We start from the raw sequence: 20,264 nt of genomic DNA on the forward strand, positions 1-20,264 counted from the left end.
ATCATAGATCCTATCGATAGTACGGCCGCCGCCATTTTTCTTTCACTGTCGTTCCTAAATGCTTACAAACAGAAGTGCATTCCAGTAGTAGCGGAGATGTAGAGCGATCGCTATTAACGAACGCACCCAACGTCGTGCGATGTCCTAGTTTATAATAATTCAAATAACTACAATTAGACGCTATTAGTTTATGATGCAGTAAAATTATGTAAATGGGGCCACAATCTTCTGTGCCTAGGACATCAGGACATTCTGAAAACTTTGTTATAGTTATTTTTTGTTTTCTTATCTGTTATAAACCACAATTCACATAGAACTTTTTTAAGTTTTGCGAATAAAATACTTTTATGGTGATTTTTTTAAACCCTATGTTCTGTGGAAACAGAGCGTAGGGTTTAAAAAACCAATCGTTCAAGAGAGCGATTGGTCTATAAGAAGAGGGTCTTCTTTTAGGCCAATCGTTGATTCGTGACCATAATGAGGCGATCGTGTAGTGAGGGATGGGACCCGACATATCATCTCCGAAAAATTCCTGAGGTTATTAGATCACCCGGGTCATTGAAAGGGATAGGTTGACTCTTTAATCGTTTCTGCCATCCGGTTGGTATTTTATATTGGCATGATTTATGAGTGTGATTATAAAAGTTTATAGCCCACAAATTGTGTACATATACTGGTACGTTAACCAGCATGTCGAGAGAACTGGTGAGTAGAAATTGCTCAATTTGCGAGTTTAATAGTTCATTACGTTACTATTTGACATCCTTTACTGATGTTATACGAAAACAGGGAAATGGCGCTAGTTTTCATTACTTTAAGCTTGCATATAACTAATGATTTTTTTTAATTAATTAAAAACATTAAAAATATATGAATGTAAATTATTTTAAAACGACTTGTAACAGACTTTTGGAAATAGACAAAACAGGTAATCAGCAAACGATAGTGGAAAAACGAGAATAGTAGTTTAATACGCTGTCAGAATACTAAAAATAAATACTTGTGCATCTTGTCAGAAATAAAGACGACAAACGAGAAATCACTAGAGTGTGTTCTATCGCTGAACGGATATAGCAGACGACCTTGGTCTGGATGTTGCATATCCGTTTCTCCACAAAATCCGAAAAAAAATTTCCGGTTGTCACTAACATAGGCGTAAAGAAAATCAGCCTGTCAATATTGAAGTACGAAAATATTTTAAAAAGCAGAGAAAATTTATTAATTTATACGGCGTACTGCCCAATGACGAACTTCAAACACGTCTCGCTTTCCCTACAAAGTTTCAGATTCGCAGGTATTTGAGTCCAGAATGGACTTTTTATTCCAGAATGATTTCTTTTAGTATATATGTAAAGGGGTTAAAACAGAAAATAATTTAATAGGCATTTGGCTAAAAAAAATTTGCGATGTTTTATAGTTTCTGTGTCTTTCGACATTTTATAAATTTATACATAAAGCACGATATAATTCAATATGAATTTCTTTTGCTACTCTCATTATGCATTTTAGTAATATAACTTATATGACAGATTATTATAAAACTGCCATCATAATTAAAAATTTGTTAAACCAACGAAAGCTTTTTCAAGATGGCAGTCGTTATAAAACCAAAATTTTAAAAAAAAGAATCCAACAATTAGTTGCTTAAACTTCCCGGCAAAATAGTTCGAATTGGGTGTGGCGTCATCTGTTATGAGATTGTATTAAAAAACTTTTTATATTATTAATTATTATGAAATGGTAAGATAAAAAGCTTAATTTTGATTGTAGCGATGAGTTATATATATAAAGTAAATGCCAATAACGAGTAAAATTTTCACTAAGTTCTACCTCACTGAAGATGTGAAATATGACCCCTCTATCTCCCCACCCTCTTGATCATTAACCGCGAAAATTTAATAGCACCAATGTCCCTCATATAGAAGCTACCATGCAAAATTTCGTTACTTAATTTTTATCCCATCCTGAGATATTAAGCGAAATAGACGCATAGTAACATCCATCCATATACAGCAGGGGTGGCCAACAAGTCGATCGCGATCGACCGGTCGATCGCCAAGCCAATTTTGGTCGATCGCTCGCGATGTCTTGACTTAATGTATTATATTTGTAACCGAACACAACAGTATGCATGCAGTTATGACTCGACTCGTAAGCAGTGCACCACGTACTGAAACACAGTGTATAAACATAGTATGTATTTCACACCTCCCCCTCCCCACTTACACTATGCATATGACAACAAGTCGATCGCGACGCATTTTTAAGATAAAAAGTAGATCTTATGTATACAAAAGTTGGCCACCCCTGATATACAGTATATAGATAAAGACCCATTTTTTGCCTGGAAAATGCAAAAAAGTTGGGACGTTTCAAGGTCTTTGAATCCAAAAACGTAAAAAATATTGGAAATCATTTTTTTGACCGATCGCCATACTTTTCCTGTGTTATATATATAACAGCCGGGAATAAAAATGACATCTTAATAATTCTATTTTATGTAGCTTTGAAATTAAAGGAATGTAATCAGTTATTTTCGTTTTTCATCGTCAAGCATTTATGTCAAAGATTGGATTAGATTGATGGTAGAAGACAATACAACACATGGGCGATCTGCCAAGGGGAGGTTCCTCTCGGGAGTCACTTCTCCCTGTTATCAGCTTCTTGGTGAAGCGCTAACCAGTGTTCAGTGGTTTTACACACTCGACCACTGGTGGGCTTACTTTAAAGAATATATACAAGTAAATGCAGAAATCTAACAGGAAAATGGAATCTGATAATATTAAGTTTGATTTTATTAATACGAAACCAAGCAAAATTTGAAAACAGATTACATTCTTTAACAGTGTATAACAATGTCGATAATTTTAAATAATTGAATATTTATTTTTAACAAACAAGCACTAAACAAAATATATCGCTTCATTGTTTTCTCATTCGAATTTGCTTGTTACGTCAACACATAAATGATATTAAATAAAATAGAAAAAAGTGCAAATCCAATAATATATTTTTTTATAAATTCTGATATATTGATAAAATTTTGAAAGCGGATGAAATTCCAAGTTCTTATAATATCGCAAAATTTCTTAATCGATATCTGCACAATTCAAATAACTTTAACTTTGCATTATTTAGATAAAATAAAAGATATTTGCTATCATTAAAAATTATAAAAGTATTTTGAAAGAAAATTGAAATAAATTTATATATTTTAATAATTTACGTGTATATATTTTAATAATTTAATAATTTTATAATTTATTTATGTTTTTTATGTTTAGATTTTAAAAATATACAGGATTGCAATAGTGGTTATATGACTTATACCGCTGTATATTCCATAATATACGGCGGTATACGTCATATAACCACTATTATTTATTTCTACAAAAACAGTATAGAGTATATCTTATACTCCAGCTTACTACGACATAGAATCTAAAAAATGAACAAAATAAAGAATAAGTTTTTATTTTAAAAAGACAAACCAACACTTTTAATTTTTTGCGAGTAATTGTTCGTTTTCTTGTTTCTACTACCAAATTTTAAATCTAGAAGAAGAAAAACTTAATGCAGTAGCCTATAATCTGTGCTTAGTCAGCGACTACGGCACTGTATATTCTTTGTAATGAATATTACCATAACAAAAGGGTTTTTCCATAACGTAATATCAATATTCATAAATACATGGCTAGACAATTGTAATTTAATAATGACTCAGGAATTATTACCGAATGATCGATGAGAATATCAATCAATACTTGTATAATTGATTTCATGTCACTAGATAATATCATTTGCAGTATTCGATTTTCATTTGAGATATCCTATACACTGTATCATTATAATTACTTTTTTGGTATTATTTCTATTGTTTTCTGTTACAGCGCTCTAATTTTCATTAAATAGTATACATTAACGGTATCATTACAACGGTATACATTACAACGTGCAATATTATTTACTACTTTATTTAGTAATTTTTAATGTAATATTGCAGTTTACTTTAGAAAGTCGTGTAAAAATGTTCCAAAGAAATGTAACTGACCTCATTTAAAATATTCTCAGTTTATCATTCTTTTTAAGATCATAAATACAATGAAAATTTAAGTGATAACATATCTACTACAAATAAAAAAACACTACTAACATCTTGGGCATTAGTATAAAAGTGTAATTAATTTATTGTAATTAATTATACTTAAGATAATTAATTAATTTGATAATGGTGAAGTATGGAGTTCTGACAAAAATCATTTCAATAAAGATTTTATTAACAGAAATATATTCTATGTTATAATGTATAAGTCGGTGTGAAAAAAACGTCAACAACATTAATCACACTTCGGAGATCATTTAAACACATCTGGTGAGTAACAAACCGTAAACGTCGCTGACAACGAAGTCTTCCGTGAGAGGAAGGCGGAGGCCTTGAGGAGAGAAGCTGGATGTGCGGGTACTTCCAAAATATACAAAATATCGCAGGCACTCTTCACGTTGCTCTCATTTTCTTCATTTGTGAGTCAGGATCAGGACAAATTCTAGGAAAAAAAAAAAAAATATATACATATATATATTGATCATTTTTATAACGTTTTTGTTTTGTCACTATTCAAAATTTCTGCTATGGATAACAATTTAATAGTTAGAACTTTAAGCCCGCCGGTGATCGAGTGAATATTACCACTGAACACTGGTAGTTAGTCGTGGGTTCACGTCTCGCCAACGAGATGGCCATGTGGAGTTTTTTGGGTTTTCTTTACCTGTCTAATACCTAAATAGAGGCCAGTTTGCCGTAGAAAGTCCTCCCGGTAGGCATCTCTCCTTGGCTGATCGCCCACGTGTCGCGTTGCCGTATCCAAACAAATAAATCTGAACTTCAAATATAAATTTTTGTGAACTCAATGGCAATACTAGGAACTTTTTCATCCCAGGATTTCTTTCTTTCTTAATTAAAAGGTAGCATAAGAATCTGTCAGAGATGATTCTTTTGTAATTATTTCACAATTGCAAATATCAGTCAAGATCATTACTTAGGTATAATATAAAATAACTAATAAAAAAACGAAAAAGTAATCATTACTTATACATTTTTAATTATTTAAACAATTTAAATAACATTGTTTGTAATATTATTTCAATTATAAATTAGTTATATAACGAGCAATTATTTATTATGATGATGTCACAATGTAATTTTTAATCATAGTTTTTAAATTTATTTAATTTAAAATATATGCTCACCACCTCAAATCAGTAGTGGCTTGCCCCTGAACATCATATTTTTCCTTTAACTATAGAGAGACGTGCCGGTCATCTATCTAACACCTTTCAGGGGAAAATTTTTGAATTGAAATAACATAGAACTTTCGGTTTGCATCGGAAGTTCGTATACAGTTAATTGGAACCTCCTGCCACTAAGGTTTTTCATATCTGATGTCGTCTTTCATCTGTCTAACTCCGTTCCCGAGGTTAAGGAAAGACAATCGGACGGACGATTGGAGTTTATAGGTCTATAATTTTTCCAAATTGCAGAGCCCAATTAAATAATCTTTTTACTGCTTAAAAAATCTATTGAACTTCTTTATACAACATGAACTTTAAGTAAATCAATAAATTATGCAATAAATTATTGATTTACTTGTAGTTAATTCTATTTTCCATTAAAAAAACTAATGGTTTTTTGTCATGTATATAAAAGAATAACAGGAATTTAGTTATTGACAGAAATTTTGTTATATAATTAATGATTGAAGAAGAAACGTTGGGAAAAAATATTCTTATTAAACTTTTGGATTTTCGAATAATCACATCTTCACTACTTTTGTTAATTTATGAAGATAAATCGGATTTTATAAAATGTTTATGACATTACGAAATCTAACAAAATGCAATAAGATATTTTTAAAATGATTTGAAAGCGAAATTATAAAAACAATCGGCTCTTTCGCCTCTTTTGGATCCGCCTCCGATAATTATAAATAGTTAGTGGAAATTTTTATGTTGTTCGAAATTTCTAATGTATAATATGGAAATATAACTTAAGATCTCGTTGGAAAATTTAGTTAAATTTTAGAATAGTTATATCATGTAAGTAAGTATACGGTAGGTCCTCACTTTAATCGAGTAATTAGGCTAATTAGGGAAAAGAGTGACGCTATTACCAAAGTTCGTTAAAGTGTTTGTTTAAAAAAACATAGTTTATTAATAACGAACTGAGAATGTGCAAGCTATGTTAAAATGTTATAATGATGTATAAGTATGGATAAAATAAAATTATAATGTACTATACATTGAGTAACTTGTACTCATTGACTCATTGACTCAACTTTTTATCATTCGCGAATAACAAGAGGTTTAATTTTTTATTTTTTTCCTATAGGACAGAATTTCAATCGGGGTTTGTTAAATCGAGGGTGTACTGTACTTATTTACTTGTTGATGAATTGCTACACTTAATACAGTGACCATTCTAACAATGTAATTTCATAATTCCAATGAAAACGTTATCATGAGGATAGTTTAATAAAAAATCAGTTATCCAATAGTAATAAACATTTTAAAAATAAAAACTAATAATTATGAAATTCTTAAGAGTTTAAATCATTTTAATTAGAATTATTTTCATCGGTATGAAAATAATTAAGTTTCTTTACAATATTAATGAGGTTGAGGCCGAAGTTTTCAACGCGAAAACGTGTACGCCGGACGTTCAGCGCCGCTTTCCTGTAAACCTAGAAGTTTGACAATGGCGTTTGGAATGTCGAGCATGATTACACTGACTTTCCAAACGCCATTGTCAAACTTCTAGGTTTACAGGAAAGCGGCGCTGAACGTCCGGCGTACACGTTTTCGCGTTGAAAACTTCGGTCTCAACCTCGCTATTAACTTATAATGACAATGGTTATAACTTACAAAACTAAGTTTTTTTTTTTTTCAAGTTTAGAAAGTTCATAATTTTATAATTTTAAAAATAAAAACACTTAAATATAAACTTTTTATTTCTATAAACATTTTTGTGAAATGTATCATATATTCTCATGTAATAAAATTTAATATAAGATAAAAGATAATCATCTTACCATCATAGTTCACGACTCCATCACCGTCCAAATCGGCTTCTTTGATCATATCTTCTACCTCTTCGTCGGTCAACTTCTCTCCTAAGTTAGTCATTACGTGGCGCAATTCGGTAGCACTGATGTAACCATCGCCATCTTTGTCAAAGACACGGAAGGCCTCCCTCAATTCTTGTTCGCTATCGGTTTCGTGCATCTTCTTCGACATCATACTTAAAAATTCGTTAAATTCGATGGTTCCGTTTCCTATCAAATAATGAAAACGATCAATTTATTTTCTAAAATAATTTTTTGTTTTTGAAATATCCGCAACCCGACTAAAGTTTCGGAATAGAATTCTGCAATATTTATGAATAATTCAGGCATGGCAAGATAACAATTTGTATAATTTTAATTATGAGCTTTTATTTTCAATATTTATTTATGGCATTATTTATTTTTTAATTTCATTTTTCTCTAACGGTGGGTGATTTTTGAATATGTAATAAAGATCACCTTTTTCCGTCGCCTTTATCACCGTTATGTAAGTAAAACCGCCTCTGCTAATACATGAACGACATAGGCTAGTGTGTATTAAATTCCTGTTATGTTGCAATGTAGATTATATTTGTTTTCGTTACAGTTAAATATTTATAATGCTATTTAGCTGTAACGAAAGCAAATACAAAGTACACAAAAGTAATTTTAAAACGTAAAATAGAACCTTACTGTAACAGAACCTTTGATATATCGTCCGGAATAGGAATCATTTCATCTCAAACAATTATATGTACGAAAGTAATTATGAAAATATTTAATCAATATATAACGATCAAAAATATGTAGATTATGAAGAACTTTTAAATAAAAATGTTCTGTAAGTAGCTTACATGAAATCTTCGAAGAGATGGAGAAATAATGGCGTCATTTCTGATTTACTGTAGTGAAATGTTTGTATTGTATGCATGGTGAATATAAATCACGTGATATAATTTAAAACTCTGATTCTGATTGGTTATGTTTGATATTTTTAGATATTTTTACCTTTATCAATTGATATATAATAGCAGAAGATGCATTTGAAGCTTACTCTGAATATACTTGAAATACGTTTTTGGCTGTTTATCTGATATAAAAATTAGTGTATTACAAAATGAATAAATAATGATATTTACCATCTTCATCCACTAAAGTGACCATCTGTCTAAGTTCTGCTTCCGTGGGTCGATGACCCAACGATCTCATAATGACCCCCAATTCTGCAGCTTCAATACACCCATCGCCGTTCTGATCGAAAAGTTGAAAAGCTTCCTTGAATTCTAAGAAGATAAACATATGATTATCATCATGGCTTAACAATTCTAATCTAAAATAGAAATAAAAGTTGCTTATTAGTCTTGCTGTCTCGGATTAATGCATTCGACACATAAATTTCCAAATAAAAGTTTATTAAACTAACGATAAATCATAAATATATTGAATAATAAATAGAAAATAGTATTTTAAATTAGATTTAACTTAACACATATGGTTTAGTTTGATGGGATATGATAACGCAATACATGGGGGAAGATCCATCACTTTTTATAGGAAACTATCACTATTTAGGTTGTTACAGAAAAACCCCATGTGGCCAGCCCGTCGGTAAGGCGCGCTCACTGGTTGACTGCCACATATTGCTAAACAATTTTCTATAACAATGTTTCTTTTCCAGCTTGTTACATATATAACACGGGAAAATATTGGAATCGTGTCAAATTTGACGCTTCCAGTTTTTTGCAAATCTCGCCATTTTGAGGCCTTTTGAACCCAAAAAAGTAAAAGATGAAAACAAAAACAAAAAGAAAAAACTTCCATGGATTTATCTGTATGTGGTGGTGTCCATTTCGTTTAGTATTTCAGAATGGGATAATGATTAAGAAATGAAATTTGCGATGGTTAGCTTGTGTATAAGAGCTATTGATGGTATTAAATTTTTGTGTTAACGGTCAAGGAGTTGGGGATATAAAGGATATAGTAACGGAGCTAGGATGGAGTCGGGTGGCGGTCTTGTCTTTACTCGTTATTAAAATTGACAATTAAAAAAATAAATAAAACTCATCTCTATCCTCAAAATTAAGCTTTTTGCCATTTAATAATAATTAATACCAGAAAAGCTATTTTAACAAAATCTCATAACAGGTGATACCACACAATTTTGTGTTAGTATGTCTTAGTGTTTTTCATCGAAAAAGTTATGCAACTCTTTGCTGGAAATATGAATTCAGAAGAAATTGTACTTTTTTTTTCACTTTTAAGTCTTTGCCTTGTGGGCATTAAGAAGGTCTTTTTAATCATACTCATCATGGATTAGGCCAGGTCCAAAATGAGACGACCGGGTGGTGAGAAATGAGAGCCGAAACCGCCCATGAAAAATTCCTGGGAAGTTGTTTGCCCAGATTCGATATTGGATCCTCAAACTGTAGACTGGCGCTATTCGCCATATAAAATTTTACTTTGATATACGAAAATTCAAAATTATTTTTTTTAAATTCCTCTTTTTTTTTTAATTTAATTGGAAATTTTAAAAATAATCTTTCAACACACAAAAAAACTATAAATTAGAGTCGATATATTTAAATCATTTATACATTTTTCATGATTTAAAAGCATTCAAACATTGATTTAGAAATGTAAAAATATGACATTTGAAGGTTATGTAAGGGAAAGAAGAAAAACTGTATAATAAATCGAGAGTTTTATGATTTATAAGATCAAGTGTATTCTTTCTAGGTTTTGTAATATTTACTTTTTGTAAGTGGAATACTAATATTTCTGTTTTTGTCCTTGAATAATTTTATGGATTGAAAGCTGAATTAATTATTCAGCTTTCAATCCATAAAACAAAATAGAAAAAGAATTCTATTTTTATCTTCCAAGGAGAAATTAAAAAGAAAACTAATTTAGGATGCCATTACATCCACTTTTTGCAAGAATAAACGATGATTTCTGATGTTTGTAATTATTCATGATAATGTCTCAATTAGATTGTCCAGTGGTCGAGTGGCTAAAACCGTTGAACATTGGCCGTGGGTTCGTGCCTCGCCAATGGTTGGTCATGTGAAGTTTTACGGGTTTTTTTTCACGTTTGTAACAACTAAATAGGGAACATTTTTTCGTAGAAAGTCCTCCCTTAGGGCATTTTCCTCGGCAGATCGCCCGCGTGTCGCGTTGTCATATACAAACAAAACATTTTTCGTTTTTCTTTCATTTTGGCTCATTCTGTCTTATTGACACTAAGATCTTTTTTCCCGGGTCTCTAGCAGGTTTAACCAGACGAACAATTAGAACAGCCGGTTTCGTGAGAGATGGGGCAGAAATTACCATCCTGGATTTGATTCCGGGTCTCCCAGAACGCTAGACTGATGCCTTAATCGTCTTGGCTATCCACCATACGCTGAATTAGATTTATAAACACACATTCTAGACAATCAGCATTATTGTTGTTGAATTTTAAGAAAAAATAAAAATTCTGACTATTTTTATCATAATTCTTGATAATTATTATGGATAAATCTACGTACCCGCAACTTGTTCGTCCGTTAATCCGTATTCTGTCTGTAAAAAGAAAGATTGAAGCATTAAAATATTTATTTTAAAATCTATATTAGAATTATGTATATTAAATATTCGTTATTTATTTCAAAGTATTATTAAAATTTAATAATTTAAAACAATTAATATTTAAGAAGAATAAGAGTAAGTTAATATGCAGTAAAGAATCCAATTATAAAATTTACTAATAAATTTGACAATGAACATCTGTTATATAAAAATATAATACTGATAAATTTATAAATAATAGTGGGTATAATTTTATTCAGAATAAGAAACTTTAAAACTTTTGGATTGTTCAAAAAAGTTTCTCATAATTAGCTATTAAATTTGCAATAGCCATAGAACACGAGGTTTTCTTTTTTATTTTTTGCGCTTTTCGTCTCGTCCTATGGGAACTAAATGGACCTTTGACACACCCGGGACAGATCACTACAAAAAAATTCCTGAGGTTGCTCATCCGGATTCGATCCCGAGTTTCTATAGAGAAAGAGTTTTAAGCCGCGTGGAGTTATCCAAGTTTCCTTCGTGTGTGTAACACGTAAATAATCACTAGTTTCCTACGGAACCCTAAAGGCAAATCGCCCATACATTGCATTGCTTAAATCCATCCATCTATATAACCAAAATAGAGAAACTATATGCAAGTTGGATTTAAAATGTGACTATTTGAATTTGAAAAGTGGGTTTTTAATACTGTTTAGAAAGTAAAGAACCAAGTTGCTTTTTTATAATTTCATTAAAAATTAAAATAAAGATTAAATTGCTTCATATTATAATATTTCTATGTAGATTATGTATAAGTTTTAAATATAGTAATGTTTATATTATGTTTAAAAACCATCGCTTTAATAACCAATGAATTTTAAACATACTTTGCAAATGATATTAAAAGCTCATTTTTCATTTTGGCGCACGTTTCCTTCTGTCAAATCAGTGTTGAAATGAAGTCTGTCATGTTTTCGTGATCCAAGTTTAAATGACGATATAGTCACTGTTAAATGTTTTGCCAAGAAGGAAAAAAGAGCTTTAATACTTTTAGCAATGACGGAGATGTTTAAAGTAAAAAATCGAAATCAGCAAAGAAGAATTTATTCATAAGCACGTGTAATTTCTCTCTCCGAAAAGATCGACTTTTCGCATTTTATTATACTTTAATACTACGTATTGACCGAGTTAAAGAATAGACTTTTAATTTCAAATTTAATATCTATGATTAAATATTGATGTTATAAAGCAAAAGGCAATGTTTCATTAGGTCTATGGATTTAATTTTGAGTTTCTTTAACTAAAAAGATAATTTAAGTAGTTGTAAGGTTTGGTTTTCGTGGGATACGGGAGGCCAGGAGACCTCTTGAGTAGACTTTCTAGGGAAAACTGGCCCCTATTTACTATAAAACGTAAAGAAAACTCGGAAAACTCCATGTAGTCACTCCATTGGTCAGGCGCGAATCCACGACGTGTTCAGTGATTTTATCCACTTGACCACTGGTAGGTTCGAGCAGGGGCGTATTCAGAGGGGGGCCGAGGGACCCTGCACCTCCGAAATGAAAGAAAACACTAGTAAATTTTCTAAAAATTTTTCCTAATTAAAATTCAGTTTTTTTATTTATATTATACTGTGTTTTTTATTTTTATATCACATACGAATTAGCGGTCACATAAGGTGGAAATTTTATCAAATTCGCATTAAAATTTTTTTCTATCCGTTCAACTCGGTCCCCAAAGATTAAATCTTGAGTGCGCCACTGCGCTCGAGTAGTTATGAAAAGTCTTTATTCCTTAATTATTGTAGTATTCTCTGTTTCTTATTCATTTATTTATCTTCTGTATATCCTTTTTGTCGACCAGAATTGAGCTTAAATTAAAAATTTACTCGTGTGAGAATTTCAGATTATCGAAGTTTATTTAACTACATTAAATAAGAGAGACAAATATACGAAAGTAAAGGAACTTTTTAGAATTCACAACATTAAAAAATTTGATAAATATCCGATTATGATGTCTCAGTCTGTTACGGATATAAATCATCGAAAGTGAACAATAAATTGATCGATTGCTCTAACTTATAAAATCTGTCATATGACAAATCTTATAAGTAAATCTAAATAGTTTATTCTTTAAAAATCTAAACTTATTTATAGAAACTGTTTTGGCATTAAACCAATTTCGGTTTTCATGAATATTTATAAGATATAAGTTACTTATAACAAAATGAACCTATTGTTAAAAATATAATCTACTACTTTTAATAAACCTTAATCTTTAATTTGTTTACTTTCTTAATTAGTTAATCGTTAATTAATTATAATCTTTAGCATATCTCTATTTTAAATATTTTATGCATAATATTTGTTTAAACTTTACTTTATGTCTAATATGTTGAAAAGTACAAAATAAATTGATGCAGACAACTGAAGATAAAAAGTCTTTTATTATTTACACCAGTCATTTAAAAATTTATCAGTTTAGTTTGTAGTCTAAATAGTCTATTTATAATAAATAGTTCATATTTATCATTTCATTATCTTGTATAATATATTGGATGAGCCTTTAGTGTAGATATAAAATTTTTAAGTTAGTTTGATGGTGTAAAAACAGAAATAAGCATTCTTTTAAATAATTAAACCTTAATTTTTGTAAATTATCTTTAACGATAGCCGGATAGCCGAGCGGTTAAGCTGTCAACCTACCGCTCTGGGGATCAGGAAAAGGAAAAAGTACAAAAAGCCATATCTGATATCTTGTACAGTACATATCATAGAGAAGCCACATTATAAATAAATAGAAACTTAAGCTTAATAAATAGAAATTTTAAGAAATTAGATGCAGGAGATTTCAGAGCGTGCAAAAGTAGAAATACAATTTCTTTTACGGAAAAAAACATGCAGATGGTTACAAAGTTATGATTATTAAATAGCTTTATGATGTTACAATGAATAAGAGTAACATGTAAATTGCAATTAAGTACAATCTTCCCTGACTATTCAACTTTTTGGCTCTTTCCTGTAGTCTAGTTTCAACACTCAAGCACACTTTGGCACAGAGTTCTTTATTGTCATAGATTTCATAAATTTCAGAAAAAGAATTGCAAATAAGGAATGCAAAATAATAAAAGATGTAAAATCAATAATAAAAAACTTTGCGTAAAACACAGTATAGCTATCCTCCCTGTATTTGTTCCAATTCGTTCCATATTTCTTTCAATTTTAAATAATTACATCTTACATACAAGTAAATACCTCGAATACTATAATTCCAATTAAGCACAAATTTGCTGTAACGAACTTATCACACAGGAACTGTTATTTATGCGTTTATTTATTGTGTATACAAACGGTTAACTTCAGATAAAACAAAGAAAAACTTTTTTACCAGTTGCTATTGGATTAAGTTATTTACTTCAATATTTTCGTGAATTGGGACATACTCTTAATACAGTTTTCTCTCTGATATTATAAATTTTATTAATTAATTGTTAGTATTTGTAAAACGATCGTCCATAAATTACATAACGTTATTTTTTTTACTATTACTACTATCCCCAGAAACGCTCCGTAATGCTATCGCACCCAAAATTACGTAACGTGTATCCTCGATCATTCTCCTTAATTGCACCGTATTAAGAAATAACACACAATACGGAGTTAAATAATTATATTAATTACAGGTATAATCTACAAACCATTAATATGAATAATACAGTTCACTATGCAACACTTCAGAAACAAAAATAAATCATTCTGTTACCCTGTCTGTTAGCTAAGCGTCGAGACCCAACTATTACATAACGTTTTTGTAAACGTCTCTACCATTTGAAATGCATCATAACTTTTACTTGATACCCACTCACCCAAACAGTAATTGTGTTACGTAGTTTATGGATAGCCTCAAAGAATTTTTACGCGATGTTTCGGTAACCATTAGGGAACACATGAAGAACTCTGAACAATATGCTAGTGTTACTTAAATTATAATAAATTATTCATTAAACTTTGGATTAAAACGACAGAATAAAATTCAGTAATTTAATTATGCCAGAAAGTTATTTAACAATAAAGAAATCGTAATTGGTAAGGATGATCTATTTTAAGTTAAAATAACTTACTTTATATTATTTTTGGAATAATTTAATTCCAAATACAATCTAAAAGTTTAACTTCTATTTACATATGAATAAAAATTATTTATAAATGATTAATTTAAGCTTTCATGAATAAAATGTTAAATTAATTATGAACAAACATAAAAGTAGTTAAAATATGTCGAGACAGAGAGTCTCACAACGTCAGAATGATGTAAAAAGAGTAAAAGTCCTTACAAAAGATTAAATTATAAACGGGAGCAGAAATATACTTCTGCCAAAACTTTGATAACGTTTGGTTATTATATCAAGTTTCTTGTAGATGTGCTTATTTATACTGTTTTTCGAAACGCTATTTTTATCTTTACAGGATTACTTAATCGCGCAAAACAACAATAATATCAAGCAACGAATTAAAAAGGAAAGATATTACAGTAGGCCCTAATTTAAGAAACTAGTGGGAGAAAGAGGTGTCCGCTATTGCCGAAAGTCCGTTAAATTGAAGGTATTTTAAAAATGTGTAGTAATAACTAACTTACAACGTACAAAATGTATTAAAACGCTGTTATAGTGTATAAGTATGAATAAAATTTTAAGTTATTATAATGTAGCCTATATCGAGTGACTTATGCTAGTTGATCCAACCTTTCAGCGCGAATAAAAATGAAATACTATAGTTTTTTCTTTAAGATAAAAGTTTTTTATACGTTAAATCCAGAGTCTATTGTATTTTGCATTTTAATTAAAAGATTTTTGAGCAATCTAACGGTTACTATAGCAAATTTCGAGTAATCAAATTTAAATACGCGCTTTTAAGCGTATTTAAGCAATAATAAGCAATTCGGATTTTATAAACAATGTCAAATTATTAATTTACATATTAAAATCACTGTTTTTAATTAGTATATTAATTAAGAATATACAATTAAGTTATGTACTATTAAATTAAAATTTGATTTTTATATGAGGATTACCAACAAAACATTTACTAGAATCACAAATAAGCATAAAAACTACTTAGCTAGCTGGCATTATTTTTATTTAATTTATTAATATTATAAATCTGTTAAACGAAATACATTTCATTTATTGTTTATAAATTTAAAAAAACAATAAAAAGTTTATATTTGTTTATTATGAATATGCATATATTTTGAACAGTTTTATCAATTTTTAGGCCCATATTTCGGTTATTAGTTTGTGAATTTTAAATAATAAATCATTTCGTGTTATAAAAAAATCATATTTCTAATTAATTATGTAATTATAATAAAAATGCTGAATTGTATCTGATTGAAACGATTATAATCAAAATATTTTTGTTATCTTAAATGTTGTTAGGTAGAATATAATTGATAAAAACTGCCCTTTATTATGTTGCAATTACTTAATTATAAACCTGTAAACTAATCCTAAATAGAAAAGCTTCTTTTTAAAGTAAAATAAAAGATATCTTGTTTCCAGTAACGTTATAGAAAATAATTTGTGCATATTTATAAACATATACAGTGTTTAAAACGGAGTCATTCATTTATAAAACTATGTAATTATTTAAATAAAAATTCTTAGATTGTTAAAGGCAACTAAACTCATATTTTAAATGTTGATATTTTCAGAATTATAATTTTCCATTTTTAAAATCATTTTTCTTGAAATTTACGTTATTATTTATTTTATACACATTAATTTCTATGTAAACATATACACGAGGGTTTTGGGGATTCGTTTTTCTAACCTCTTTCATTTGGGAAGAATTAATTAAAATTAAAAACTTAAATTAATTTTATAAATATAACATAACATTTATAATTTCCTGTATTTTAGAAATTTTAGTAGTTATGAGCATTTGTATATATTTCATATCCATGAACACAACTTACACTTTATTGATTTAGTTGAGTTTATTAAACTTCGAATGTTGTTTAATTTTTAAATTTCCTAATTTATACTGACTAGAATATGCTAAAGATGATTTGTTATTGGGGAAAGCTTAAAGTCATTAATGATGGATTAGTTGTTAACGGTTAGTTAATAAGAGATAAACTATAACTGTACGGTATTTCTATTATTTATCCCAGGCACTAATTAATGACTAGGATAAAGAATTGAATTGGATTGATGGTATAAGGCGACGCAACACATGGGCGATCTGCCAAGAAGAGGTGTCTCCTGGGAAGACTTTCTTTAGGAGACTGGCTCTATTTAGCTGCGAAACACGTGAAAAAAAACCCCGGGAAACTCGACATGGCCGTTCCGTTGGTCAGGCGCGAACCCACCACCAATATTTTATCCACTTGACTATTGATTGGTGAAGAATAAAAATATTTAATTTATATAAAATAATAAATTCCTTATATATAAATGTTAACAATATAATTTTATTTTAAAATTTCTACAAAATATAATTATAACTTTTTTTTAGTATGGTTCTATAAATAGAATAGAATATTATTGAGTGTTCATAAATCACATCATTGAAGACAATTAAATGGTTTTTAAACAATCTAAATAATAACCAACAAATTTTCCATTATTTGAAAATGTTTTAAAAATTTATTTAAAAAATAAACAGAAAATTCTAAAAATTCGTTAAATTTAAGTGTAAACTCTCGTTTCTCTTGTTCAAAACACTTACGTAACGCTTGAAAAGTTAATTATATAATGAATAAGATAAAATCAAGTTGTTGCATTTATCATGTAATATATATTACATTATGTAAATAGAAATATCGTTTACACGAATAAAAAAAAATCCTTTAGATTTTTCCCATTTAACTATTCAATTATAACAATTAACACTTTATTAAATAAAGAAAAAAATTAGCACTCAAGCCAATTATGCTTTAAAGTATAACATCAAAGATATATTTAAATTATTTTGGTTATATAAATAGAAAACAAACCATTATTAATTGTGATAAATTTAGAAGACAAGTGCATTTGATTATAAACGAATTAACGCGGCCATTTAGGGGGCCTGACTATCGAAGATCCCAAATCTTTCTGTAAATTTATGATTTTTTAGTCTAATAAGCGGTTTTAAACAGTATTTATTACATTTATATGCTTAAAATATAACCAAAACTATATATATATATTTTACTCTTTCCTCTCTGTGAGAACTAAGAGAGGGTTCGGTCAGTCCCATAATGGAGCGGTGAGTAATGAAGAACAAACCACGACATATCCAGGACAGATCACCCCAAAAATTTCTGAAATTTTTCGATATTTAGGACACCTTTACCATTCAGCCATAAAGTCAACAAAAGAATAGTAAGAAGATAATTCAGAAATAATGTAGTTAAAAGTTTATCAAATACGAAATAATCCTACATTCAAATACTGTTATATAAGAATATTTTGATGTTATAGTAAATTAATTTATTGTATTTTATTTTTGTTATAATTGCTATTTTGTATCCAGATAAAAAGGAATATCTGATTTTCCTTGTAAAGTTGAACTAAATTGAACACAAAATAATAAATAAATAAAACTTGCTATCTATTATCAGAGCCATCGAGAGGGGATTTTTCCAGGCTTGGAGTAAACTTAGGGATCCGTATTGGTTCCTACCTTTTAAATTACTGTTATTTTTACTAACAGAAACTAAAATACTAATAAGACTAGTTTTTACTAATAAAGAATCGTTCTACCCATTTAATTTGTTCCAGAAAAAAGGGGGGAAATGGAAAAAGAGACCCGTTCTACCAATACAAGCTCTCGATAATCCTTACCATTACGAACTATTCGGTTATAAGTGATTTTCGAAATATACAGTACATAGTAAAAGCTATAATTAATAATACACATCACTCGTTTTATATTATTTATCTGCAAAGAAATTTCAAAGTTTAGAAGGTTGCAACTTTAAGAAAAAACTAGAATAATTTAGGAAAATTATCTGCCAAAAGTCGAATGTTATACTGCATTTGTCTAGAACGATTTCAAATCAAGGTTATCCAATTTTAAACTACTGAAGAGGTCGCATTGTAACCTTTTATAATGCAGTCGGTACCTAACAGAGAAGTGCATTATGAGACAAGTTCCTGTAGTAAAGCATCTCCGTCAAGCAGATATGCATGAGTTTAAGCATTTAAAAAGTATCTATATTTATAGTATTCTAACATTGTATATGACAAACTATAATTAAATAAAAACGATAGTCTCAAATAAATTATTTTTATGTAAACAATGTAAATAAGTATTAAATATGCATAAATATTTATTAATTGATGTAATTACAAACTGAAACAAAGTCTCGTTCGTATATAGAACAAAGTAGAGGTTTTAATTCAACAGTGACTTGAAATGAATGTGTTTATTTAAAGACAGCAGTGAAAATACCTTCAAGTTTATTCTGATGTCTTCTCATATATAAAAAAATAGGAATTGTTTTAAGTAATTACAATGATTTTATCTCTAACTTATTTAGTGTATGACAGAGATAAAAGCACACTTGCCCATGACACATAAGTATTTTAAATATTTAAATTAAATCATATTCAAATTTAAACATCAAATATATATATACAGGCGTATATAGTTTGTATTGTGTAATATACCTATTTATTTTAAACTTGGCATTCCAATGTATAGTTTACATGCTTTATTTATAAACTCTAAAATATATACAGTATTTTAGAGTAATTTATATATAAATTATAATATAAAGATTATTTTATTTTATTAAAGATAATAAAAGGTCTCAGTTGACTCCAAATTTTTCAATAATTCACAATTCATTAAATCGAAAACATGTTTCATTCATTAATCTGTATTAAATAAACAATGTCTAAAATTTCAAACTATATAAAATAATTCTACATTATAAGCTGGAAATAAGCAACTACAAATTTCTATAAGTTTAGATGAAGTTCAGAGAGATATCTAGAATAATCTTCATCAATTTAATGATAGATTTCTCTATAGAGATTATAACCACTTAACTGGGTCATAAATAGAAGAAAGAAGGGGATAGAAGTAAAAGTTTTAAATTGATTTATTGATTTTTTGGAAAATTATGAGTCGGGTTTCGTTTTTTTATCCTGTCTTTTGTTTTAATAATATTATTTGTTAAATTTGTACTTTTAAATAGCTGTATGTTTTAACAATTTTATTATTTGTAACTTCTTACTTAGTGTAAATATGCATTATTTTGTTGCTTTGGATATCACAGCACCAAAAGTAAAACAATTGAGAATTCACTACGATATTTTGTCTTTACATGACCGAAAATTATCATATTCTAATCCTCGCTACGTGAGAAATTCGTTAAATAATTCAAAAGAACTCGTTTATTTAAATTATTAAGTTAATTATTTGACGATCTTACTAGCCGATTTTGTCACTTATTGTAAAACCTACTAATGAAACTAGAATATATAGATCTGTGACGATCCTTAATAGTGACATAACGATTCATGATAGCCCTGTTATGAATATATTACTGTTCCATTTGTTTAGTAATAAAATGTTATATTTCAGAATACTAATCAATTTAAGAGGAAAATTATTATAGTTTTAT

General features: G+C 28.9%; 1 protein-coding gene across 1 annotated transcript in view; it reads right to left on the reverse strand.

Annotated features, from left to right (window-relative positions):
* Nucleotides 1–4,256: 4,256 nt before the first annotated feature.
* Nucleotides 4,257–20,264, reverse strand: part of LOC136987446 (calmodulin-like) — a 30,659-nt gene continuing 14,651 nt past the window's right edge. Inside the window, exons 2-5 of the mRNA XM_067285188.1 lie at nt 10,625–10,658; nt 8,237–8,380; nt 7,086–7,328; nt 4,257–4,544 (exon numbers count right to left, since the gene is read on the reverse strand). Coding sequence (XP_067141289.1) covers nt 4,516–4,544; nt 7,086–7,328; nt 8,237–8,380; nt 10,625–10,658 — 450 coding nt within the window. The 3' untranslated portion in view covers nt 4,257–4,515. The remainder of the gene's footprint in view (nt 4,545–7,085; nt 7,329–8,236; nt 8,381–10,624; nt 10,659–20,264) is intronic.

Source organism: Centruroides vittatus, unplaced genomic scaffold, assembly GCF_030686945.1.
Source record: "Centruroides vittatus isolate TY-2023 unplaced genomic scaffold, ASM3068694v2 contig_1218, whole genome shotgun sequence".
Lineage (NCBI taxonomy): Eukaryota > Metazoa > Arthropoda > Arachnida > Scorpiones > Buthidae > Centruroides > Centruroides vittatus.